This window comes from Podarcis tiliguerta (assembly GCF_965153285.1).
Source record: "Podarcis tiliguerta genome assembly, chromosome: 2".
NCBI classification, from domain to species: domain Eukaryota; kingdom Metazoa; phylum Chordata; class Lepidosauria; order Squamata; family Lacertidae; genus Podarcis; species Podarcis tiliguerta.
The window spans coordinates 85,270,804-85,297,933 of NC_139535.1; the positions used below are offsets into that span (position 1 = coordinate 85,270,804).

At 43.7% G+C, this 27,130-nt stretch overlaps 2 protein-coding genes and 1 long non-coding RNA gene across 5 annotated transcripts in view; 2 read left to right on the forward strand and 1 right to left on the reverse strand.

The window, feature by feature from the left end:
* The window catches only part of LOC310671993 (myosin-4-like), a 51,071-nt gene extending 50,766 nt beyond the window's left edge, over window positions 1-305 (forward strand). For all 3 annotated transcript variants that reach the window (XM_083428456.1, XM_083428455.1, XM_083428454.1), the window contains one exon: window positions 188-305. In XM_083428456.1, the coding sequence (XP_083284582.1) occupies window positions 188-202 (15 nt within the window). In that variant the 3' untranslated portion in view covers window positions 203-305. The remainder of the gene's footprint in view (window positions 1-187) is intronic.
* The window catches only part of LOC310672020, a 261,869-nt gene that overhangs the window by 215,516 nt on the left and 19,223 nt on the right, over window positions 1-27,130 (reverse strand). The window lies entirely within an intron of this gene.
* Window positions 16,643-27,130, forward strand: part of GAS7 (growth arrest specific 7) — a 129,270-nt gene continuing 118,782 nt past the window's right edge. Inside the window, exon 1 of the mRNA XM_083428487.1 lies at window positions 16,643-16,967. Within this exon, the coding sequence (XP_083284613.1) occupies window positions 16,749-16,967 (219 nt within the window). The 5' untranslated portion in view covers window positions 16,643-16,748. The remainder of the gene's footprint in view (window positions 16,968-27,130) is intronic.

A 27,130-nucleotide genomic window follows, 5' to 3' on the forward strand; every position in this document is an offset into this window, starting at 1 on the left:
AGTTTGTGGGGGGCAGAGGGAGAGGAGAATAAGACAGAGCAATTCTTCCACACCATAAAAATAATGCAAGAGGGAGAATTCCTGCCTGTTAGTTAGTCCCTTGACATACTCTTGCTACCTACACTGTTCACATATAAGCTGTTCCATTACCTCATTATCTTCAACATTTGAATTTATTTTTGTACAGAAATCGGAAGAATGAGACGAACTACTCCTGAAAAGATTCCACACAATGTGGAATTCTTCACAGTGGAATGTACATGTAAATCATTGAACCTGAATAAAAATACATTTTAAGCAACATATTTCAGTTGTGACCTTTTAATGTTTCATCAAAAATCGGAAGCGCCTGTGAGAAATTGTGAAGACTCCCATGGGAATGCGGGCATCAAGCGTACTTGCAGAATTCTTGAGAGCTGCATGAACAGTGGCATGCATTTGTGAACATGTATATTTTTGTTGGTTTCACTCGTTTGCTTATTTATTTTATTTTATTTATATCCCACACCTTCATTATAAAATAATTCTAAGGAAGCAATTACAAATGTATTAAAACTGATTCAACATTACCGCCCCCCCCCCAAAGTCTGGTAATACAAAAGCAACACTAACCAACCAAACAGTGCAAGTATTAGAGTAAAAACAGCATTAGAAAGCCAGTTGAAGCAAATCTGTCTGGGCACATCCATAAGACCTATTTATTGAGCATTCACTCCAATTTGTTTGCGGGGGAATGCTGCATCAAAGCAAATGTTATCCCACACTTCCTAGTGCATTTCCCCATCACTTTTCTTATTGCAGAAAGCCCAATTTTTCATGAACTACATTTGTTGCACAAGAAATCCCAGTCAACTATAATTTTGTGGCTTGAATTTGCTGGTGTGTGATTGAATCCCACTCCCCAAATACAGTGGTACCTCAGGTTACATATGCTTCATGTTACAGACTCCACTAACCCAGAAATAGTGCTTCAGGTTAAGAACTTTGCTTCAGAATGAGAAGAGAAATTGTGCTCCGGCAGTGGCGCGGCGGCAGCAGGAGGCCCCATTAGCTAAAGTGGTGCTTCAGGTTAAGAACAATTTCAGGTTAAGTACGAACCTCTGGAACGAATTAAGTACTTACCCGAGGTACCACTGTAGTGGCAGTCTGGAAGTGCCCTGTATTTTGAAAGACTGAGAAAATACAGCAAGACAACTTCCGCCGGTTAGAGTGTTATTATTACTATTATTATATTTGATACTGCCTTTCATCTGAAGATTACAGGCTGGTTCACAACATAAAAATACAAAATGAGAACACAAAATACATAATAAAACAAAACAAACCAATAACCCATATCCCACGAATACATTTTAAAGTCGTAGAATGTTAATCAGCCAAAGGCTATAGCGAAACATTTTCGCCTGGCGCCTAAATATATGCAGTGAAGGCTACCAGGCGAGCCTCTCTAGGGAGAGCATTCCACAAATGGGGAGCCACCACAGAAAAGGCCCTTTCTCGTGTTGCCACCCTCTGGACCTCTGGTGGAGGAGGCTCTTGAAGAAGGGTCTCAGTTGATGATTGCAGGGTCTGGATCGGTTCCATTTCTCTAAGCACCCTGGCTGAAAATGCCAACTCTGTAGTTGCCAGAGGTGGGGGCAACCAGAGAAGGGCATACAATGAAAATCTTACTGTACTGACCGGTACACGTGAGGAAACATTTCAGGTATTTGAGTCCTAAGCCTAAGGCATGTGCCTCAGGGAGACAAGGATTATTTTCATCTCCACATTATCCAAGGTTGCATCTGAATGGGAAGAAGAGAGAGTATCCCTGTTTAAGAACAGTGGAGTTAATAAATACATTATTGGGCAGAAGGGGCTTGTTATCTGCACAAATAACTTCTGCTGCCATTGAAGATGCAGCTCACTGAAGATTTAAGTGCTTGCTTCCATGAGCAAGGTAAATTCCAAAAGCAGAATTTCTTTTTTTAAAAATAACCACTTCAGTCTACTGTGAGCAGCTCCTCTGATTTTAAAATATTTACACAAGTAGACCATATGTGTTATTTTGCAGATAAATCCTGAGAGGTAACATTTGCACTCGAATTAAGGGCCATATGTAGTTGACTGCATTTTGCATTGGGATCCTGCTGTCAGTACATGTAACATTTAGTAAAATTGGTAAGCGCATAATTTTTACACTGTGCTGCCCTTTTTCCTGCTCTTATGTACACCCACGTTAGAAAAACATAATGTGTGAAGAGACTTGTCCTCCAGATACGTTATAATTCTTCAAGCAGCTAAAAAAAGCAAACAGCAACAGACCAAACATAACAATGCAGCATTGTCATGACTAAATCAATTCATAATGACTCAGAATGAAGAATATTCCCTGCCATGAATATCTAAACAAATACTGACTGCTGGTGAGAGTGACACAAATCCCCAGAATTCCAGAAGATGATTTATTTGGATGTTCACACCAGAACAGCACATTTCTCTTCGAGTTATAAATCATGCATGTGCCTAGGCAGGAGCTAGTGCCAAATGGAAACTTTCTCCCAACACCATAGGCTGAAAAGCCCTCTCCATAATTAGGCTTAAGGGCTTGAAACGGACTATGCATGCTCACTGAAATGACTAACAGGGGTCTACTTTACAACCAGCGGCGCGTCCACAGATCTGATCTCTAAGCATGCGGAAGCAAGAAGAGCTAATCGCTGGGTGAAAGCCACCCAAATCCCAAGGAGGAATGTCATCTAATGGGCTCTCTGAGTCACAAAGGCTCCAGGACTTATTTTGGTTCAAAACAGAGCTCAAGCTTCTCTCATGCCTTGCCTTGAACAGTGGCCAGTATTTTCAGAGCGAAATGTCTAATAAATGTAGAACACGAGCAAATAAAATTTCATGGCATACCGTAAATAAATATTTGGGGACAGTAAATGGCCATATTGGGATGTTAGGCTAGACATAGGTTTGCCTGTTAAGAAAAAGATGCGGAAAACTGTATTTGATTGCTTGTATTTGATTATATGATGTTCTTATACTCAACTAATAAAATATTCAGAAAAAGAAAAGAAAAAGATGCAGTGGACCTTAGGCTCACGTCACCCTACCCTCACCTTGTTCTCCAGTGGAGCTGTGAGAAGTTTAGAAGCTTCCCTATTCGTTTCACTTCACCACAGTTTGTACTGCCCAAACCAACAAACTGTGGTTAACGTTAACCTGTTTGTTTGAAAGGAGCCGACTTCAAGCCATGGCAGAGTAGATGAGCCCTAGAATTGCTGCAGCTTATTCTCATCCTGCTAAACTTGGTTTCCTCATCGTGGCTGCAATTAGGGCCATAAACACTTCCCCTAGCACTGGTGGTACTTTTCCACTTCTCCCCTCACTTTGGAAGTAAGAAAAGAGCCATATTTGCCTTCAAAACCCTGGAACAGGTGGCTAATATTGGTCACAATGACAGTCAGCCATCCCTCCGCTGGCCACATGGCAGCAGTGGACATCGTCAGTGTATGTGCAAGTCCACACACACTAAACACTCATCAGACATGTACATTAACCGCATACACAGCATATGCAGGCATACAGCACTCTCTCACTCTTTCACACATACAGTGAGGGGGGTAAAGTATTTGATCCCCTGCTAAATTTGCCTGTTTGGCCACTGATGTAGAAATGACCAGTCCATAATTTTAATGGTAGGTTTATTGCAGCTGTGAGAGACAGAATAACAACAGGAAAACCTTACTGCCATTGACAGAAATGTGACCACCATGGGATTTTATCTCCCAGTAAATACTTAACATAGAATTGAGCTGACCTCCATCATGGTTTGTCTGGTAAATGACCAATCATTTCCTGATGAATTCCAGCATAAAAATGGTAAAACAGAACAACATGTTCCATAGATTCCAGCTCTTGTTTGTTAGCCTCGAGGAGAGAGAAACACCAGCATATCTTCTCCTAAACATTTTAGATGGCAGCACATTAAATCTGGCCACAGTTAAAGCAGCATGAGACACATAATCAGAATCTCCAGCCCTTCCCTCTCTAGCGCTTGGGTGTGGGTGGAAATGCTGACTTTTCTACTCAAAGAGCAGGCAGAAGGCTTTATTTCCAGACACGTCAGCACTAACAAGGCTCAGTGATCACATCAGGTGCTGACTGACACTTCTCCAACCAGCTGTGACTTTATAAGTAAAATGCACCCAACTTTCTCTTGTCCAGTTTCTGCTATTCTGACAGCATTGTTATTTTCCATTTACATCTAGTTCAAAAAGAAATGTTTGTTGGCTTTTGCAAAATCTAGCCACAATTGTTTCCAATACTAGGAATTAGAAAACTCTCCCTCCATCTCTCTCTCTCTCTCTCTCTCTCTCTCTCTAACACACACACACACACACACACACAGAGAGAGAGAGCAGATACAGATTACACAACTGTAGTAAAGCATTTTCATTGATTTGCACTATTGTGCAATTAAGCAAAGAGTTATTATCCCTGATGAGATACATACAGTAAAACAAGGCAATTGTATCATTCTAATCTGTGGATTGGAATGCTAAAGTAGGGAATCAAGAGATAAAAGGAACAACTGGCAAGTTTGGCCTTGGAGATCAAAATGAAGCAGGGCAAAGGCTAATAGAGTTCTGTCAAGAGAGCAAGCTGGTCATCACAAACACGGTTTTCCAACAACACAAGAGACGACTCTACACATGGACATCACCAGATGGGCAACATTGAAATCAGATTGATTATATTCTCTGCAGCCAAAGATGGAGAAGCTCTATACAGTCGGCAAAAACAAGACCTAGAGCTGACTGTGGCTCAGATCATCAGCTTCTTATAGCAAAATTCAAGCTTAAACTGAAGAAAGTAGGAAAAACCACTGGGCCGGTAAGATACAATCTAAACCAAATCCCTTATGAATACACAGTGGAAGTGAGGAACAGGTTTAAGGATTTAGATTTGCTGGACAGAGTGCCTGAAGAACTATGGGTGGAGGCTCGCAACATTATACAGGAGGCAGCAACTAAAACCATCCCAATGAAAAAGAAATGCAAGAAAGCAAAGTGGCTGTCCAACGAGGCCTTACAAATAGCGGGGGAGAGAAGGCAAGCAAAATGCGAGGGAGATAGTGAAATATACAGGAAATTGAATGCAGATTTCCAAAGAATAGCAAGGAGAGACAAGAAGGCCTTCTTAAATGAACAATGCAAAGAAATAGAGGAAAACAACAGAATGGGAAGAACCAGAGATCTGTTCAAGAAAATCGGAAATATGAAAGGAACATTTCATACAAAGATTACCATAATAAAGGACAAAAGTGGGGACCTAACAGAAGCAGAAGACATCAAGAAGAGGTGGCAAGAATACACAGAGGAATTATACCAGAAAGATATGGATGGCTCGTACACCCCAGGTAGTGTGGCTGCTGACCTTGAGCCAGACATCCTGGAGAGTGAAGGCAAATGGGCCTTAGAAAGCATTGCAAATAACAAGGCCAGTGGAAGTGATGGTATTCCAGCTGAACTATTTAAAATTTTAAAAGATGATGCTGTTAAGGTGCTACACTCAATATGCCAGCAAGTTTGGAAAACTCAGCAGTGGCCAGAGGATTGGAGAAGATCAGTCTACATCCCAATCCCAAAGAAAGGCAGTGCCAAATAATGCTCCAACTACCGCACAATTGCACTCATTTCACACGCCAGCAAGGTTATGCTTAAAATTCCACAAGGCAGGCTTAAGCAGTATGTGCACTGAGAACTCCCAGAAGTGCAAGCTGGATTTAGAAGAGGCAGGGGAACCAGAGACCAAATTGCAAATATGCGCTGGATTATGGAGAAAGCTAGAGAGTTCCAGAAAGACATCTACTTCTGCTTCATTGACTATGCAAAGATGTAAGATGGAAACTACAACCAAAGTTCTCCTCAAATAATCCAGTTGTTCCAAAAAAAACAACCTTAAATGAGATGACATTTTGCTTGTTCCATCTATATTTATGGAATGAATGTAAACTGACTGATCTGTTCATTTGATGTGTTTTCCCTCCACTACGCTAAGAATTGTAGTGTTTATAGATGGTACTGAGAATTGTTTTTAGAGATTCCTAATTCCCCAATTGACAGCTAAAAGGATTTGGAAATGGTTTTCATTTGTAGTACAGATATACTGTGAATATGTGTCCCCCTGCATGAGGACATGTTCCTGGTCATAATGAAAAAGCAACTAGATTCAGCAAACAAAACTATTGCACATATGCCTCTACTGAGCAAAGAATTAGGAAACTGATCTGGTAGTTTAAAATCAGGGATTGTTTGGAGAAGGAGAAAAGTGAAAGAAATCAACTGCAAGCAGTGTCATCTCCTATCAAGAATCTGAAGTTGAGTTTGGCAGACTTTGTGGGCACTAATGCTGAGTTCAGGTGCGATGCTAATATATAGAAGCAGATCTGCTGGACAGGATTCTCTCCCACCGCCCTTCCAAATATATGTACTCCTCTGCAAATTTCTAAGGATTAAAGTTGTCATGGGGATGTTAATTCTGAATTCCTGGGGGTTTAAGAGATTAGGACCTCATCTTTACCACTCTACAAACATGGCATTTTACATTTAATTGTAAGAGACTTTCTCTCATGAGTCATTCTTGGAGAATAGCAGCTTTATACACAGATGGCTGCAGAACAGAGACACCATTGAGGGGCAAATACTGAGACAGCTATGTCATGTAGACCCAGGCACACATCTATACATCTCAGCCACATAAAGCAACCTATCAGCTATGATCAGTTTTGTACAGATGGAAAAGACACCACACTATTAAATTCAGGTATGCAATGTTCTCTGTGGTATCTGTAGTGTCTCACATATGGGAATGCACCAACACACACACACCACATTATTTGAATCCTTCTCCTTCCATTGGAGCTCCCAATAGTATGCAAAATTATTGACACATTACTTGACTTTTCTTGACTACAGACACACATCAAGAAGAGGCTTGAATATGTGTGTAAAAGCAGTTTGGCCGATTCAAAATGTTCATTAACTGTTTACTTGTTCAGCTATTCTGGGTGTTCTCCTTTCCTACCATAGTTTGAGCTACACTTAGCAATAGCACCAACAAGGCCCTCTGCAACTTTTCACCAGCCACACTAACAAGGGTGGATTTAGGGCTATGCCAATGCTGTCCATGCACTGGGGCACTGAGCCAAGGGGGCGCCGTCTCAAAGCCTGGTAAGCAAGACGCTGGACTCTAGGAAAGAGGTAGGAGGGCTCTAGGACCCTGCCAGAGTCGTCACACCTCCTTCCCAAAGCAGGACACCTCCTTCCCCACCTGCCTTTGGGAAGGCAGCACAAGGGCTGGGGTGGGAGGGGGAATTTTGGCATCACACAGGGCGCCATAGTATCCAAGTCCACCACTGGGATGCCTTGGGGAGCAATGCCACAACATGCCTTTTGTTCCATCTGTCTCATCCCCAGAGTTCTGCTCATTCTGTTTTATGGAAACATTTGTCTACTTGGCTTCTGAGATGTCTTTAAGAAAGAAGATGGTAAACAATCCTGCAAGCACAACTTCCATTCTAGTACTGAACAGAAAAACAATTTCTGCAGAATAAATCTAGCATTCACCCGGTAACTGGAAACTCCTTTTCCTTGCTAACAAGGAAATCACATCTTGTGAATTCTGTGGGTGATTTATGCAAATACGTCCTTGTTTCTCTGGAATACGTCTCATCAGAACACAGGTTTTTCTTTTTGCTTGATTCACTGATTCAACAGCGTGATCCAATTTTGGGTTTCGCTCACCACATTCCCACCCCACCAGGTGGTGCTGAAGACAAACTCAAGCGAGGTGCCATTGCAGTTCCTCACTTGGTGCATATTCTGCTAAGGCTGCTCTTCACTAAATTTGTCCAGTATAATCAGTTTCTCCTTTGTGGAATATGGTTTTCTCCCACAAATATGCACAAAGATTAATTGAACCTGGGACATCTGGGTTCAGTTAAGTGTACTATGTACACAGCACATAGTAAAAGTATGGCATTTGCTATCAGAGAATGTTGTGATGGATACCAAATTAGACTACATACACGCAATACATTTAAAGCAGATTTTAAAGCACACCTCCTGAAAAAACAACATGGGAACTGTAGCGTGCCCAAGGTGCTGGGAATTGTAACTATTTGAGGGTTAAACTACAGTCTTAGCCTTCTTTGTGGTGGAGGGGGGAAGTGTGCTTTAAATGTATGACATGTATGCAGCCTAGATGTCTTTAAAACAGGATTAGACAAATTCATGTTGTCTATAAGTCTATCAGTACCTACTACTTATGATGGCTATATACCACCTCCAGGTGAATACCTAAATATTTTATTTAAAATATTTTATTAATAATTCCAGTACTGATATTAATATTAATGTTACCTTACTAGTTAAAATAACATTTATTAATTAAAATGATAAAAATATTGATCCTTCAAAGGAGTCAAGGCTTTAACAGATTACATTTCTAACATTTTTTGTGTCTTTATTTCTTAAAATTCTATTAATCTCCCTTCCCCCAAAAAGGAGAATAAGGCAAGTTACATCAAGCAAATATCAAACAATTTATAAAAGCAAAGAACAATCACACATAAGACACTAATACACACACACACACACACACACACACACTAGGGGTAATGCAAGTTGAGTGGTTAATGTGCATAACAGAAAACCATACTGCACATTCACCAGATCTCATGAAGAATGTGCATATAATGTGCCCATGGAGAGGGAATTGTGCACATTTCCTGGTCAATATACATAATCTCCAGCAGACCTTGGGAAATGTGCATATCTCAACTGAATTTTGTACATTCAGTCAAAAATTTGCACATTCATTATGCAAAATCTCCTGGGGGGTGCCCCAGAGTGCAATCCTTTTGGGGTTCCATGGCATCAGAAATACTGTAAACAAAATCACAAGACGGTAGATCATACTCTCCCCACAGCTGGCTCCTTTATCCTTAGGCAGAAATGAAGAACTGTGCAGAAATGACCTTGTGAACTATTCTTTGCATGCTGCAAGAAATACCATGCCTCAACATTGGAGAGATTTATTCGGTGCCACTGCAGAATCCTGGTACCAGATAGTTTGGGAAACAACGCTACTGTAAAACTTGATTTGTAAAGTTAAGAGTGTCAAGAAGACAACACAAAACTGCTACATTTCTTTGTGGTATGATTCTGTGATGTATACAAACATTGAGATGCATGGACACTTTCTTCTACTGGTATATGAATGGATTTGGTTGATCTAAATCCTTTTCATCTTTGTATCTCTCCCACCTGTAAACCAACAAAATGGAAACTAAGCAAAAGTTATAGGAGTACTTTAGCACTGTTGTTGGAATACCAGCTAACATAATTACCTGGTATGTAATAATATAACACTGTATAATTTAATTATGATGTTTAATTATAATTTGACTCTGGAGATTTGTACATTTATTGAACTTTGCCTTGTCCTATTCCTTCTGTATCCTAAAAGCTCAATAAATAAAACATTTAAAAGAAGAAAAGAAATGTTGTTATATTGTCTTGGGGATTAATTCATATTCTCTGACAACACTTCAGAGACTAGGCATACAGTCTGTGTAACTGCAATCCAAACTCTGGCTATAAGGTAAGGCAAGGCTTAATGGAAGAGCAGAGCCACTGCCACATTGTAGTCTGCATTTCATGCCAGCTGGGTGAAAGCCAAGGGTAGATATTATAAATTTATTGATTATATCCTATTAAACACAAATTGGGATGCGGGTAGTGCTGTGGTGTAAACCACTGAGCCTTGGGCTTGCCGATCAGAAGGTGGGAGGTTCGAATCCCCGTGACAGGGTGAGCTCCCGTTGCTCGGTCCCAGCTCCTGCCAACCTACCAGTTCGAAAGCACGTCAATAAATAGGTACTGCTCCGGCGGGAAGGTAAACGGCGTTTCCGTGCGCTGCTCTGGTTTCGCCAGAAGTGGCTTAGTAATGCTGGCCACATGACCCAGAAAAACTGTCTGCGGACAAACACCAGCTTCCTTGGCCAGTAAAGCGAGATGAGCGCCGCAACCCCAGAGTCATTCGCGACTGGACTTAACTGTCAGGGGTCCTTTACCTTTACCTTTTTAATATTGACTAGGGAATGTACAAAATTCAGTCAAGATAGACACATCCCTCCCTTTCTGGACGAATCTCAAGTGGCATTTAGAAAAAAACACATATGAAAGTAATATCTGCCTACACAGGAAATTTTGTTTAGAACAAGTCACATTTATTCATCAGACATTTCCTGATTGGTCTCAGCTATCTCTCTTACAGCTGGATCCCAAATATTTGCTTTGGCAAATCTGCCTTCAGTAGTTTCATATCATTACTGCAACGTTGGCAAAATGGCATGTTCTCTGATGCGTTGCTCTAGCAAAACAGTTAGCATAGTTTGGCTCTCCTAGTTGGCCCACCTCCATCAGGTTGGACATCAAACACGTTTTGTATTCACCCTGTCCAGAATCCTACCTCTTCATTGCCAGGAACCCATTAAGTCCCTGGCATGGGCATCTCTAGGAATTTGTGGGGGAGGAATTAATAAATGCATAAAACATAAGTACAGTGGTACCTTGGGTTTCAAACGCTTCGGGTTACAAATGCTTCGGGTTATGAAGTCCGCTAACCCGGAAGTAGTTGCTCTGGATTGCGAACTTTGCCCCAGGATGAGAACGGAAAGCGGCAGCAGGAGGCCCCATTAGCAGAAGCACACCTCAGGTTAAGAATGGTTTCGAGTTAAGAATGGACCTCTGGAATGAATTAAATTCATAACCTGAGTTACCACTGTAAGCGGCATCCTGCTATGCTCAAAAAGAAAAAAATGAAAATGATGTACTTAACACCTAACAAATTATCTAAAACAAACGATACATGATGAGAGTTTTAAAAATGTTTAAAATTAGTATATCAAAAAAGTTTCTTTTAGGGATTTATAGGGGCAGAAATCCCCCCCATGTTAAAGTTGTCTATGTATGTAATAACAGCAGCTAGGGTTCTATATGCGCAGAAATGGAAGAAAAAAATCCAACCAAAGAAGAATGGATATGTAAGATAATGGACTATGCAGAACTGGCAAACTTAACAGAAAAATTAAGAGAATCTAATAATGAGTGTTTTATGGAATAATGGATGCCTTTTTCTGACTATTTAAAGCAATATTATAGTATGATGAGCTCATGAGCAGGATTTGAGCTATGAGCAACAGAAGAAATTAATTATAATATTGTGGTTATGATTTGATAGATAGAAGACTGGGTGCAGCAGAAGGATAGATACAATAACTTCATGGAAAAGGGGATGGGAAGTGGACAAAAATAAGAGAAAAGACGAAATTGTGTTTTGACAATGTTAAAAATGTTGAAACTTAATAAAATATAATTGGGGGGACACAGGTAAGTGACATTCAAGAACAGGTCTACCGTTTCTGATAGATCTGGTGGTGACTGAGCAGAAGCAGGGCTGGGTTGAACCTGACCTCTGAGAAACTTGAATTCCAGGTCCATCCTACTTATTTCTTGGTGGGTAAACCTGGAATCCAGAGAATGCCTTTCCACCCACTGCTGGAACCCACAATTATTTTCCTGTCTCCCTTCTTCCCCTCCAGCCCTTAATTAATGACATTGCTGTTGCAATCAACCTTATAGTTTCTCCCCAGCGCATTTCCCTTAAACAACAACAACAATAATCACCCAACATTTCAGGAAAACAACACTGGACCACACTCCCTGATTGTACCAGACTACTCTAACTAGTCTTCCTCCCATCCCTGCAAAATGTACATATATAACAACAGTCAGCTACTTAACTGGAGGCGATTTTGTGGAGCAGTGGGTCAGTGCATCCGGCTGCTAACCAAAAGGTTGGGTGTTTGAGTCCACCCAGAGACAGCTGTGGGTAGGGTTCATGCATTGCAGGGGGTTGGAATAGATGACTCTTGGGGTCCCTTCCAACTCTACAATTCTATGATTAACCCAGATTCTCTCTCAGTCACAACCTTACCCCTTGCAAGTGGGTATAATAAGGATGGGTTTTATCTACACTGGCATTAGCAGGCTAATTTTTAAAATGTTTACAAGCTCGGTATATTTTTAAAAATCACATTTTTTTTGGCATGAAATAAGGTCTAAGAAAGATAATGAACTCTCCCGCCTTTGCTTTTGTTTATCGGAAGAAACTAGAGGTGTGCACCATCCACATAATTCAGTTCTCACTCTCATCTGGCACTTTGGAAAATCCTGATCTGGCTTTACAAGGAGCTTCATAGGCTGTCCAGTTTGGCTCAGGGTTTGTCCAAGTCTGCTTGTCCACTATCGGGATTTAAAGCAGGAGGAGCAGCTATAACCTTTCCCTCTTTTGACAGAGGTTGCTGAAATTTGCAGGCATGTTCATTTCTTCAGAGTGCCTAATTGCACGCAAGTCCAGGGCTTTTGTGTTGGGCACTCTCAAAGTTTGATTCCCCCCCCAAAGGAAACATCTATAATTTTACAGATTTTGAGGTAAAATTGGGTGGAGTTTTCTCACAAGGTTATGAATTTTTGAAGGAAAACAGCAGTGGCTTTCCTGTAAAGCAAGGACAGCTGTTACAATTTTAAGGTGGTTAAAAAAGAAATCGCTTCATCAGATTAATTAATACTGACTTTGCTTACCATAACCTGAGAAGTAGCACATCATAAACAATATGCAGACTCTTACTTCTAAATTATCAATTATAGTCATATTTCCATAGAGCATAATTTGATGAATACCACCAGAACTCTAAGGGTTGCTTATTTTTGGCAGTTTAACCTTAGCCTTGAAGTAGCAGCAGCAAGGTTAACTTCCAACGGTGAGGAATTTTGGGAAAAGGAAGCATTGGTCTGAAGGGAATTTAAATAGATAAGAAAGATTTTTGATTTGTGATAAGCCACTGATTTTCACATCTGTCTGATCTGTCTTGGACATATCAAGGACAAAGGCTGGAACAAAATATTCACTTCAAACAGTGTTCAAATAGCACTCAAATTCAGTGTGTTCTGGCAATTCCAAACTTTCTCCCAGGGTTCTGTCATTTGAAAACTTCTCTTAACATTGAAGCTTATTCTTCCCTTTTGAAGCATGTTAGCTTTATTTAAATTTGCTAAGTGATGCTTTCAATTATCCTGGAAGGATGTTATAATGGTTTGGATGAGGCTTGAAGTTTCCACATTTACATACAGAGCTGAAGTAGTAGATTTGCAGAGGTGATATAGTGAAGGATTGGACTATGAAAGCAAGCCAGGCAAAGTCTGGAGAACAAGGGGTGCAAGTCTTGCTCTGAAGCCGGCCGAACACTGGTGAGTGCACATAATTGAGCCCAGTGTTAGATAGGAAAGCTAGGAGCTAAATGGCGCCTAATGCCTCGGTTATGGGTGCAACAACGGAACGTCTAGGCACCCTTTTTTTAATATAACAAGAATACAAAGCTGAAAATGAATGACCAGCACCTAAAATACTATGTTCATTTTTCACATGGTCTAGTCCTTCCCCTGCCCAACCTCTAATATTCTTAAGAAGGTCTCTTCTCCAGTCTTCAGAGAGTACTCTGCAGTTTTAATCTGAAATCTTAGCTGCAGTACTGCACCCAGCGCTCAGAAACTGCTTGTGCTAATGAAATTCCCTGTTGCAAAATGTGCCTAGAATAATGGGAGTTTTGAACACTGATTGAGCCTACCACGTAGCAGTGTGGGCTACGAACAAGCCGAACACCTTTAACCAGCTGCACCTGGTATGACAGCTGTGGCTGTTTCTGGACTGGGAGAGCTTGACCACAGTAGTTCTGGCACTGGTGACTTCTCAGGTTGGACTACTGGACTGCACTCCGTGCAGGGCACTCCTTGAAACTGCAGTTAGTGCAGAATGCTGAAGCACAGCTGCTGACAGGAGTGAGACCAGCATATTATCCTCAGTGGCGGAGCTTCATGCTCCGGCAACGGGGGTGGAGAGCAGGCGGGAGAGGGGCTAGTGCATGTTCTGGGGGCGTGGTGCCCAGTGCGGGGGGCAGCCACGATGGAACCCCACCGGGATCACGCTGCCGGGGGCGGGGCGCTCCCCCCACTTCCCTTTTTCTCCGCCAGTGATTATCCCTCTGTTCAGAGATCTGCACTGGTTGCTGATTTACTCCTGGGCCAAGTTATTTCCTGTTACAGTAAATAAAGCCCTTAACAGCTTGGGACCAGTTTATTTGCTGGATCGTCTTTAATAATAATAATAATAATAATAATAATAATAGCTTATACATATTTTGCATTAGGGTAAAGCCAAGGACATGCCTGAAAACAAATACCTCAGAATTCTGTGAATGTATTTTCAGACTACTTCAACCACACTAGGGTTGTGTACACTCTATTTACAGCTGTACAGTGGTACCTCGGGTTACATACGCTTCAGGTTACATACGCTTCAGGTTACAAACTCCACTACTCCAGAAATAGTACCTCAGGTTAAGAGCTTTGCTTCAGGATGAGAACAGAAATCGTGCTCCGGCGGCGCGGGAGCAGGAGGCCCCATTAGCTAAAGTGGTACTTCAGGTTAAGAACAGTTTCAGGTTAAGAACGGACCTCTGGAACGAATTAAGTACTTAACCCAAGGTACCACTGTACCTGTAAAGCACACTTGAAGCATATCCCCCCCCCCCAAGGTATTCTGGGCATGGTAGTTTGTTAAGTGCTTCTGGGAATCATAGCTCTGTGAGGGGTAAACTACAGTGGCTGGGATTCTTTGAGAGAAAGAAGGTGCTTTAAATGGGCTTTAAAGGGGTAGTGTGTATGAGGCCTAAGAAGAGCCTTGCTGGAGCAGACCAAAGGCCCAACCAGTATTAGTTCCAGGCCACCCCACTATCCCAAGCGTTGCAAGATACTAGGGGCTCCAGTATCCAGGGTTCAGTTTCCTTGGAATGAGGGACAACGGAGATTGCGGTGTGTTTATGATTATGGCTTATTTACACATATATGCAATATGAGTTAACAATGGAGGGGCTCACACCATCAACACCCCATAAAGCCTTGCTTCTCTCATAGTCACAGCAGAATTCAAACATGGCTCTCACTCTCTGGCTTTTGCCTGCTTCTACTTCTAGCCCAGCTCACATACTAGTCTTTCTCACCACCCTTCAAGTGAGGGAGGAGGCCCACCCATTTGCCCCCTGGCACAGAGCCACTTCCTTTCTTATGCAAAGGATCCTGCTTAGGGGTCACTGTGGCTCTTGTCTGAAGGGCATACAGTCAAACTGCCCCCCCAGTAGAACAAGATGCATGTTCTAGTAACCAGCTAGATGCCAATGGGAAGCTCAGAAGTAGGGTTGCTTCCAGATTATGTGTTTATTGAAGATTCACCCTAATTTGTTGGCACAAAATTTGTGAGTAAGTTAGATAGTGCCAGCTATTTATCAAGCATTTATTCTGATTTGTTCGCTGGAAAGTTAGATGTTGTGTCAAGCAAATGTTACCCTGCGCTTCTCAGTACATTTTCTGGCCACTTTCCTTATTGCAAAATGTCTGATTTTGTGGGGGGAAGTGTTTTCGTTGTGCAAGAGAACTGCACAACCGGAATTTTTGGGGACGTGACTGAATCGCATCTGAAAATAGTGACAGGCTAGAAGTGCCGTGAGCCATGGGTGCAATGAAATTCTCCAGGGTTTCTCAACATAGGGGTTCCTTCTGAGGTGTGCCTATCTTGAAACTTACCTGTTGCTAGTACCAGAGCAAAGCTTATTCTTCTGTAGTTATCCTAGTTGCCTAGGGAGTTAATTTCTGTTTTATTGTGAGTTAACTTTATTTCCATAGCCATGGGAACACACAAAGTTTCAAACAAAACCCATGCACAAAACAGTATGAAAATTCATTATCCATAAAAATCATAAACATTCTCATCAATAGTTCTTGTTGGCATCTCATAGCCATTAGAGGAAGTATAGCCACACTATGGGAAATATCTTTACTCATTTTAATTATATTTTTTTATTTTTGCTGTCTGGCAGAGAAAAACAATTTTATGCAGGGGTCCCGCTGTTCAATGACTGCTACAGAGTCTTTAAATTTTACATGTACTGACTATGTTTTAATTTAATGATGCAATTTTGGCGGCGGGGGTGGGTAGTTTTACTATCTGTAGTGGCACCAAACTAGGTCTGCCCAACTTACCACGCACCCGGAAAGCGTGCCCGCATGACACGCGTGTTCGATGAATTCACACGCATTTTGTGCTTCAACACCCTCCTCCCCCCTCTTTTCGGTGTATATCACAACCATTTCACCGGTAAGTCCGACGCCGGATTCCTACCGATACAATGCAAGTGGGCGGCGAAGAAGCGCAAAAATCCTGCTCGTGTTTGACAGCGGGGAGAAACATCGGGGGCGAAGAGGAGGCGGAGGCGCCGCTGCCCCGTCCCGTCCCGTCCCCCTCTCCGCGCGTGCAGAGAGGGCGTGCAGCCTTGGCTGGGACTCCGGTGTGCGTGCGCGTGTGAGAGGGCGGGCGCGGCGGCGGTCCGCCTGTCCCAGGGGGCGGTGCGAGGAAGCGAGGCGGCCAATCCGCCGGCCGGGCTGACGGGGAGGGACGCGAGGGGGGCCAGGCGAGCAGGCAGGCAGGCAGGCTCGCTCCCGGCAGCCAGAGGCGCTCGGCTCAGCAGCACCTGTGGCGGCCAGAGCCGAGTTAGTTGGGCAAGTCGCTGGCTGGCTGGCGAGGGGATGCCGCCGCCCGGGCAGGAGCGGGCGCTGCCGGTGCTGGGCGCGCGCTGCAGGACCCTGTACCCTTTCTCCGGGGAGAGGCATCGGCACGGGCTGCGCTTCGCGGCGGGGGAGCTGCTCACCGTCCTCCAGGCGGGGCCCGACGGCGGCTGGTGGGAAGGGGAGACCGCCGAAGGGCTCCGCGGCTGGTTCCCGGCCAGCTACGTCCAGCTGATCGAGGTGAGGGGCAGGGCAGGGCAGGGCAGGGCGGGCGGGCGCTCTGCAGTTCAGCCAGGGGGTGTGAGGGCGGCGGTGGGCTCGGGTGATGGCAACGGGGCTGCCCCGTAGGGCAGTGGGCAGACTGTGGCATGTGGAGGGGAGAAGGCGCTGGCCCCGAGTTCGGGTCTTGCCAAGTTTGCTCTGCGGTGGCTGTTAGGCGCCCCTCCGACGGGTTTCTTCACCTTGTGGGGATCGGAAGAGTGTTGGTTGGGGAATTGTTGGGGTGCTTCCAGGAGGTGCCGGCGTGGGGTTACTTGATTGTTGTTGCTGCTATTATTATTATTATTGATCACGGGTTTGCGTGAGGTGTTTTGAGCTTGGCTGGCTGACTGCCTTGCAGCGAAGGAGGCGTGCATCCTGCCTGGTGGCCCTCGCTGTGGAACTTGGGCGAAGGGGTTCCCTTTGAAGTGGCATGTGGAGGTGGTGTGGGCTGCAGAGTGGTGCAGCCTCTTGTGCAGTGTGCAGAGCTGCTGCTGTTGTGGGATGTGTGTAGTGTTTGTGGTGCTGTGAAGATGCTCCCTTTGCTATAGATAACCAGAGTGCCTGTTTTGTGGGTGTCTCTTGTTTACAAGCAGTATGGCCAGCAGTATGGTGGGATCCTCTTAACTGCTTCTCCAGCGTGAAGAGGAGCTGCCTCTTTCTTCCACTGTGTGGTTTCCACCGCACAAGAGCCCTCCACATTCTTAAGCTTTGTTTTCCCAAGGTGTGTAGGTGGGCTGCTTTCCCCATGAAGTGTTTGTTCCATGCTCTGCTGAAGACCGTTTCGGCGCATGATGAGATGAGTAACTTACTCAATCCCTCCCCCTCAACCCAGTGGGAAGGGCTGCAGCTCTGTGGTGGAACCCTTCGTTGGTAAACAGAAGGTCTCAGGTTCAATCCATGGCATCTCTAGGTAGGGCAATTCCATCACCTGAAAAACCTTGGTGAGCTGCTACCAGCTAAGAGCACATCTTGACAACACTGATCTTGATGGATTAATGTCAAAAGCTGCCTGTGAAAATGGGCCGCTTCTTCACCATATTTCTAGCCAGATGTGGATTCTTTTTTTTTCCTGACAGGATTGCTGCCTACATACCATGTTTCCCTGTGGTTGAGTATGATGAATGAATATTTTTTTTAAAAAAATATATAAAAACCCAAACAGATTATTCTATACTAATCATAAATTTACTGTCTCCAGCCTTTTATTGGAAGATAGCAATGTTTACATAAGAGGAAACTTTGGTAGACCACACCACTGATGAGAGAAGAGAAGAGCCCTCTGTTTAAAGCTATGCTAAGCACATGTGACATATATGCCAATCAATGTGCTTGAACTTTTACTTTGGCGGGATTTATTTCTTAAATAATCAGCTCAGCTCAATGCAATTTGGTTCTAGGATGTGCTCTGCTGCCCAAGTGCAGCTGAATTGTGTTGATGTAATATGGTCCCATTGCACAGCTGAGCCAGGATCATCACTTACATGTTTATTAATTTGGTGTTGTCATTTATTGCTTAGGAAGGCTGTTGGCAAAGCTTTAAGCTTCGTATGGGGCAGACTAGTGACACCCTGGATTCCAGTTAGGAGATGTGCCAGATGTTGTGTCTATACACCATCTTTAATGATGCTTTGTAAGCATCTATGGCACAAACAATCTGTCAGGATTGTGCTTTGACATATGGTTTTCAGAATCCTAAGTATTTCCAAGTAAACTTTCAGCACCACAAATTTCCCATCTGTGTTGTTCTTAAGGGATCTGTGGATGTAGCACCAAAAAATGCCAAACTCTGCTGCCAAGAAATGCAAGATTTGCTAGGCCTCTATGATCGGACTAGACAAGCCAAATAAAATAAAATGATAGATGAATATATTTGATTTCTTCTGACTGCAAAATGCAGATTAATTGGTCATCATGCAGTTTGCAGTATTTTCCTAGGGATAAAATATAATGGTGGTCAATGTGTGTGCTTTTTTAGGGAGGGCTCTGTAGATATTAGGAAGTCTGTTGTTTTGTTTTCCTGTCTGCTGTGTAAGCACACAAGGAGAAGGGCAAGTATAGTGGGGGTAATTTAGAACAGGGTGTAAATAACCACTTGTGTGGTCACCTGTGGTGAATTAGAATCAGGATCCCCTCCAGGAAACTTGACAGAGAATCTTTTTGAAACTGTTTAAAGGGTAAGTCCTTTATTCTCTTTGGCTGTCAGTATGCTACCAATGACTTGAAAAAGGTATTTGTGAACAGGTGTTCCGGTAGAATATTGGAAGTCTGGCTCAGGTGAGTCAAAAGCTTCCAGCACAATTATGGTTGCATCCTGAACACTCCAGCTTGTATTGTCAGTACGGTACAGTCCTCTTGCACTAGGTTTGCTAATAAGGACCTTGAATTGGTTGGCCAAGCTGTGGAGAAGAGTTCTGGTGTTTATTTTTTATAAAGCCTGTTGTTTTGTACAGCAAATACTCAAATATGTGCATTTCTGCCACACGGTCCTTCCCCAGGTTTCTGCCTTTTTGTGGAGAAATGTACTGTTGGCATTGCTGTCACCTGAAAAATGATTCAAAGGGTTTTCCTTGCTGCATGTAATCTAGTCTAGACAAAGTTGCTGTGCCTGCTCTTCAGAGTCGTGGGAGGCTGCGTTCTCATATGTGCCTCAATCCAGCTGATATGGGGGAAAGCAGCATGGATGTTGTCCCATTGGCATTTGGAGATGTATCCTGCAAGTAACAAACTGCTGGTTGGGACATGCACAGTGATGAAGTGGAAAAGAGAAATTTCATCCACACACAGTTTGGCTTTGCTTTCTCAACCCAAGTTCAGAAATTCCATTCTTTTTTCTTTGCTTATTTTTGTGCTTGCATCCATGCAGTGAAATACATGTCTTCTGCACAATTACTATGAAGAAAAGATCATTGGTGTGTTTAACAAACCCTTGGAGTGGGGTGTTTGTTTTTTTGGAATGCAACCTTATAACCTTTAGCTGTTGACAGTTTGCAGAAACATGTATATTTGAAATAGAGCTCTCTCTAGTAAATGCTGAAACAGTTGTAGCTTTATGCAGTGTTTGATTTAAAGCACACAAACACATACACACCACCCCATATATTTAATCACCTTGAGATCCAAGTTGTAAGGGATACTTAAGAAAGTACATAGGTTCTTTTGCATATGAAGGGCACTTTTCCGAATAATTTGGTGTACACTGACTGTTCACTCCCTTTCCTGTTTTTGAAGCTTAAAACCCTTTTGCTGTGGCAGTAATATGTATCTCCTTATTACTGCTCCAGGCTGGCGCTGTTTCTGAAGTGGTTCTTATGTGTTGTTTGTTTCCCCATCAGAGTGTAATTGCTCTCAATGACTTCATTCCTGTTAGGCCTGTTTGAGATGACAGGGTAATAATGACCATAACCCTATTCATGCTATAAGGCCTCCAAATTCATATATAATTTGATTTGCATCAAAGAACTAGGGTATTGGACAGAAGGAGGAATGTATAGCAAGAAATCTGGGGTGGTGGGAATTTCCTCTGCCAAATATTAGTAACTGGACTTGGTTCAAGGGCAAATATCAGGAACCCAGGCTCTTAGTTGATGAGGTGAACAGTAGCTGAATCAAAATTGTGAGGAGCAACTTGGCACCTGGCTTGCAGGAAGAATGTGATGCCTATGGCAGAAATATGATAATCCTAGATATCTGTTTATATAAATTTCTAGCCCTCATGAGAGCAGGGAGTATCTTGTAAAAATATCTGGAAACAGAAGAAGGGAGCAAGGCTGAATGTTCTTCCAACATTATGCAGATGAAAACTAGGTCTTTTCTGTAACACTCGTACTCTTACAAGTTGGGTTTTTTTTGTTGGCATCTGTCTGTCTTGGGAGACAATGGAAGAGTGTGCCTTCGGAGGTGAAGTCAAACCATTGGAGAGTTACAGCTGACTACAAGCACCAGGCCTGTTGGCACACCAACTCAGTGTTACAAAGACGTCTGCAAACGTGACATGCAGCCTGGCAGCCTTAAACACTTACAAGTATCGTTCTCTACGTGGTCTTCTCTCCCACTGATGCACATAGACAAAGACTGTGTTCCACCTGCTCTGACAAAGCCTGTTCTGAGGTGAGTTGAAAGATTCACTAGTAAAACATGTTTGTCCTACAGCTGCTGTGTTCAGACACAAGGCCAAACCATGGTTCAATGCTATGAGAACATGTGGTGAGCGTCAGGTCCGCGTGCCCTTCATCCTTGAAATGGAAGTACCTTTAGTGTTCAGTGCACATAACATGTAATTACATGCACCTAAACAGGGTCCTATGGGACGCGGGTGGCGCTGTGGGTTAAACCACAGAGCCTAGGACTTGCCGATCAGAAGGTCGGCGGTTCGAATCCCCGTGACGGGGTGAGCTCCTGTTGCTCAGTCCCTGCTCCTGCCAACTTAGCAGTTCGAAAGTACGTCATAGTTCAAGTAGATAAATAGGTACCGCTCCGGTGGGAAGGTAAACGCCGTTTCCATGTGCTGCTCTGGTTCACCAGAAGCAGCTTAGTCATGCTGGCCACATGACCCGGAAGCTGTACGCCGGCTCCCTCGGCCAATAAAGCGAGATGAGCGCCTCAACCCCAGAGTCGGTCACGACTGGACCTAATGGTCAGGGGTCCCTTTACCTTTTAACAGGGTCCTGCTGAATTGCAGTTTTCTCTTATGCACCTTAGGTGAAGAAGGGAACTACCCTGCAGGCCCAGCTGCAGGCTTGGGGGCAGGGTGCCCTGGGCAAGCTGTCCTTGATATCACTTAGTAGTTGATGGGAGGAGGTGCTGAGCAGAGCCCTGAACTCATATGGCATATCTGTGCTCACCGGTGCCACTAAATTATGCTGCCCCTATCCAGGATGTATGTATGCCATGTGGTGAGTTCTCATGAGGTGAGTACAACTTCATGGGCTGAAAGCTTAAGATGACTGCATAGGCCCAACCACCCCCCTCTCCCTGCTGCTACTTGGCTGTGGTGCTGCTGGCAGCCCATGGAAGGAGCAGTAGGCTCCCTGGTACGTGTTGTGGTGACACCAGGCCTCTTGGTGTGCAGAGAAAAAGGAAGGCAGTGTGTGGATTTGGCCTTCTCTGGAGAGACATCTTAGCTTCTGCAGCAGCCTATAATTTGAAAGTGACACATAACCTTATTTCACCACCTGTCCTTAATTTACTATATGTTGTTAATGCAGTGCAACCCTACACATGTTTATCTGCAGATGTCCTATTGTGTTTGTTGGGTCTTGCTCCTTAACAAACAGCAATAGGATTGCAGTACTAGTAATAATAATAATAATAATAATAATAATAATAATAATAATAATAATTTATTACTTATACCCCACCCATCTGGCTGGGTCTCCCCATCCACTCTGGGCGGCTCCCAACAGATTAATAATAATAATAATAATAATAATAGTAAGCAATAAAACATTAAATATTAAAAACTTCCTTAAACAGGGCTTTATTCCTTTGACATCTGATGGGAGGGCGTTCCACAGGGCAGGAGCCAATACCAAGAAGGCCCTCTGCCTGGTTCCCTGTAACTTTGCTTCTTGCAGTGAGGGAACCTCCAGAAGGCCCTCGGCGCTGGACCTCAGTGTCCGGGCCAAATGATGGGGGTGGAGACGCTCCTTCAGGTATACTGGGCTGAGGCCGTTTAGGGCTTTAAAGGTCAGCACCAACACTTTGAATTGTGCTTGGAAACATACTGGGAGCCAATGTAGGTCTTTCAAGACCGGTGTTATGTGGTCTCGGTGGCTGCTCCCAGTCACCGGTCTAGCTGCCGCATTCTGGATTAATTGTGGTTTCTGGGTCACCTTCAAAGGTAGCCCCACGTAGAGCGCATTGCAGTAGTCCAAGCGGGAGATTACTAGAGCATGCACCACTCTGGTGAGACAGTCCATTGGCAGGTAGGGTCTCAGCCTGCGTACCAGATGGAGCTGGTAGACAGCTGCCCTGGGCACAGAATGAACCTGCACCTCCATGGACAGCTGTGAGTCCAAAATAACTCCCAGGCTGCGCACCTGCTCCCTCAGGGGTACAGTTGCCCCATTCAGGACCAGGGAGTCCCCCATAAATCTTATGTTCCTTTACTCCTGAAATTCTGTAAAATTTCAGTATATTATACCATTTTAAAAAATGGACTTAACGTATCAGCTGATAGTTGTCTGCATGCCAAGCCTAGGGTTGAATAGTGAGTTGACCTAGTATGGCTCACTGTTGTTGTTTGCATTTGATCCTAGAATGGTGACACCTGCACATCATTAATATCTTGCAAAGGGTTATTTGGACATTATTGGATGGTTGATGTTTCTTTGACTGATGGCTTTGGGAAATCACTTATGCAAAGAAGCAGCAGCCAATGTAAATTTTGCTCTTCTGAAAACTGTCAGGACTTTTTATAGCTACTGTCACCTCCCATAGTTGCACATCTCTCTTGCGAAGCATAATGTCTCATTCCAGTACTGAAGGAGACAGCTTGGGAATTGGAACTTCTGCCAGCACCCATCCATTTGCTGAGAGCTGCTGTTGTTTTCAGTGGGTATCAGTTTTATATATGGATGGGGGGGACGGGACAGATTTTCAAAATAGTTTTGCTTGCCAGGCATCTAAGAGATCAGTTGTTTCCTATATGCTGCCGGCACGCTCACCTTAGCAAATATGCGTGTTTGTTTTGCCACATTATTGGTGGGATATTGGGGTGACTCATTCGTTACACAATGATATACCACTGTGGCTGCCCAAAATGGCAAGATAGGTAGTCCAGGGATTCTCTTGCTCAGTGTTAAGCAGTATGTGTGGACCACTGTCTGCAAGCGTACTGCATTTATTCCCTGTGTAGTGAACTCCTGCACAGTGAACAGGTGTGGAAGTGGAGCACCAAAGGATGATGTGGGGTCCTCAGTGCCCTGGAGAAGGGAATCATGTTTCAATATGCTGTATGTTCAATTTTCATCTTTCACTTTGGCCTTGAAATTGCAAACTGGCCCAGGGTTGAAGAGAGTCAAGGGATTGTTGCGGCAAGGCAAGTGACCACATAAGTAAACCTTTCATACTGTTGTATCCTGTGTGTGCAGGGTCAGTTAACACTTCACTCCCCTTTGTGTCTTGGCTTTGCACAGGGTTGAAATCTGAGCTAAATGAGGGAATAACTCTGGCAAGCGGTTCTGTCTCCATCTACACTGTTTTGGAGCCCTTTGCTAGGTTTGTGCCAGAATCAGTGGGAAGAGTTCATGTTGTTAGTCCTTGTTTGACTTAGAAAATGCCCCCTGTTGAAAATTAGTCATTAGCTGGGGCTCTTTTAAGCTTTGTTTAAAAGTCATCATAAAGTGTGATGGTTTCGTGGAGGCTAAAGTGGAACAAACAATCCTGAGAATTCACTGTGGTTTAGTTAGAAGTAGTGGGATTCAAGCTTTGGCTGAACGACACCCTTCTCACCTGAAAGTCAGGTCCCTTAATCCCAGCTGTTTAGTGTAGGCGGTGGCTCCTGAATGGGAAGGGAAAGTCAGCTGTGCATGTTCAGAGGCATGACTTGGGTTGTGGGTACCTGAATGACAGTCTTTCCCCCCATGTGTACCTACTCACATGCTAAGATCTGGAAGCTTTGCTCTGGGTGCCTCCAACCTTCTGAAGCCTAGCTTTGCTGATAGAAAAAAACATGTTCTACGTGGTTCATTTTTTGAAAGAAAGTCTTGTGTGTGAGCTTCTCCTGCTATATGACACAAGGCATCATCATCATGGGATGTGGTTTCCTGTTGCAATGACACTGGTGATGTTGGTGGAAGCCAAGGGTGGGAAAAACTGGCATGAGGAACTGGGATAAAGGACATGAATGCACAGCTTTGATAACTCACGGCTGATTCAAACAACTGTTTTTCAACAAAATGAAGTCACTGTATGATTTGGCTTTCGGGTGGGAGATACTTTAACAGTGAAGCTAGGATTGTGAATGCTCAGACACATGCCAATATTAAGAACATTCATATAACCCTCTGCCATGTGAGGCCAGATGTCCAGCTCTTTGTGTCCAACAGTGGGGAGCGAAAAAGCACAGAAAAAGGTTATAATGGAGACCCCTCTCTCTCTCTGTGTGTGTGTACGCACACACACACATGTACACATACATGCAACCATTTTTTAAAGGTACAAACTATGGTTTGGGTGCTGGTGGCGTGGGAGTTGCTACTTGTCACTAGGCTAGTAATATTGCAGGCACTATCCATTCAGGCAGTCATAGTCCGCAGAGCATTGCTAGGGAAGTGCTAGCTGGAGAAAATTGCATTTTTCTAGCAACAAAACATTATGGCTTGAGTGCTGGGAAAATGCACCCTGCTACTTAATTCTAAGATGTCTGGGCTGCATCATCTTCAACAACTGAGGAACAAAAGTGCTGTTTTCTGGAAAGGTGTATTGGCTTGGATTCTTTACAAAAACAAATAGCTGTGAAGCTTTGTGCTCAAATCAGTAAACTGGTAAGACCCCCCAGAGTGGTTTGTTTGCGATACATTTTTTAAAAATAAAATATCACACCATTTTCCTCAATGAAAACATTGCAGCTCCAAACAGATTCTTTTATTGTATGTATTCTCCTTGCATGTCTTTTATAGAAAGGTGTTCATTTGCTAAACTCTATAAATCTAGAAGAATCCAGGAAAGAATAACACTGAGAAGAGGTCCCTGGGAGAGGTGCATAGGAAATGCCTCTTATTTGGTAATTGTTTGGATCAGAAAATACAAAAGTTTCCTACCCAGTATTCTATGAACCTACCTATTCCATATAGTAGTAGTATTGGGAGGAATGCAGTGTAGTCCCTAGTCTGGTCCCGTAGTATCTGGATTGCAACAGGTTTTGGAATGCTGGTGTAATGTGTGAAGTGTGGTCCTAATTCTTTTTTTATACCCTTCCCAGTAGTTTTTTACTTGTATAAAATATGTCTGTTCAGTCAAAAAGAGAGACAGATGTCAAAATCTGGTGTTTTGCTAATAGAAAGTGTTGTTTAAGATACCGTAAGAAAATGAGCATCTCTTCCATCAAACAACTTGCACAAAACATGGGCCAATTGCAAACCATTTGGATGGCTTTGTGTGGGAAGTTGCTAAGAGAGAAACACTGAGAAGGGCTGGTGTTGCTGCACCTGCAGGTCAAGCATGCACTCGTCCCTCTCTCAGTCCTAGCCCTGGTAAGGTTTGACTGAGATTAAAGGTAAAGGGACCCCTGACCATTAGGTCCAGTCGTGGATGACTCTGGGGTTGCGGCGCTCATCTCGCTTTACTGGCCGAGGGAGCCGGCATTTGTCTGCAGACAGTTTTTCCGGGTCATGTGGCCAGCATGACCTAGCTGCTTCTAGCGAAACCAGAGCAATGCACAGAAACGCCGTTTTACCTTCCCGCCGGCGTGGTACCTATTTATCTACTTGCACTTTGACATGCATTCAAACTGCTAGGTTGGCAGGAGCAGGGACCGAGCAACGGGAGCTCACTGCGTCGCAGGGATTTGAACCGCCGACCTTCTGATCAGCAAGCCCAAGGCTCAGTGGTTTACACCACAGTGTCACCCGCTGAAAATTAGGCACCCCCTGAAAAGAATGTGTACCTTTCTTGTAGGTAAGGAGATAAGCATAAGGGCAGGGTGTTTGAAGAAGGTGGGGATCATAGCTCAGTGACTCAGGGATTCGAGTTTCAATCCCTGGCTTCTCCAGGTAAGGCTCTTAATCTCAGTGTCGTGCATTCAAGTCCCACGTTGGGCAAAAAGATTCCTGCATTTTGATGTTGTATGTCTGTGTTAAATGAGCATGATGGGGGTGAGGGTGCGCCCACTAGCACTTGCATGGAGATTGGACCACTACAGTGGGAAATGGAACCCTTTAATTTTTCTTGGTTGGGGAGAAAAAACATTTCTGTTTTCTAGTAATTGTGTACAACTTTTGGCCTAAGCTGTAGGCTTGGTTTTGCAGCTTCAGAAATTAACTTTGACTGCTGGTTTGGGCTGTGTGTGTGTGTAAAAATACAGCAAATGTTGGCTGCTACTTATGTTCCCCTTCACTTACCCTCGGCCACAAGCTGCCCCCACACCCACATGCTAGGTGTGGCTGCTGCAAAGAAAAGCCTGCATGTGTCAGCTTTCCATG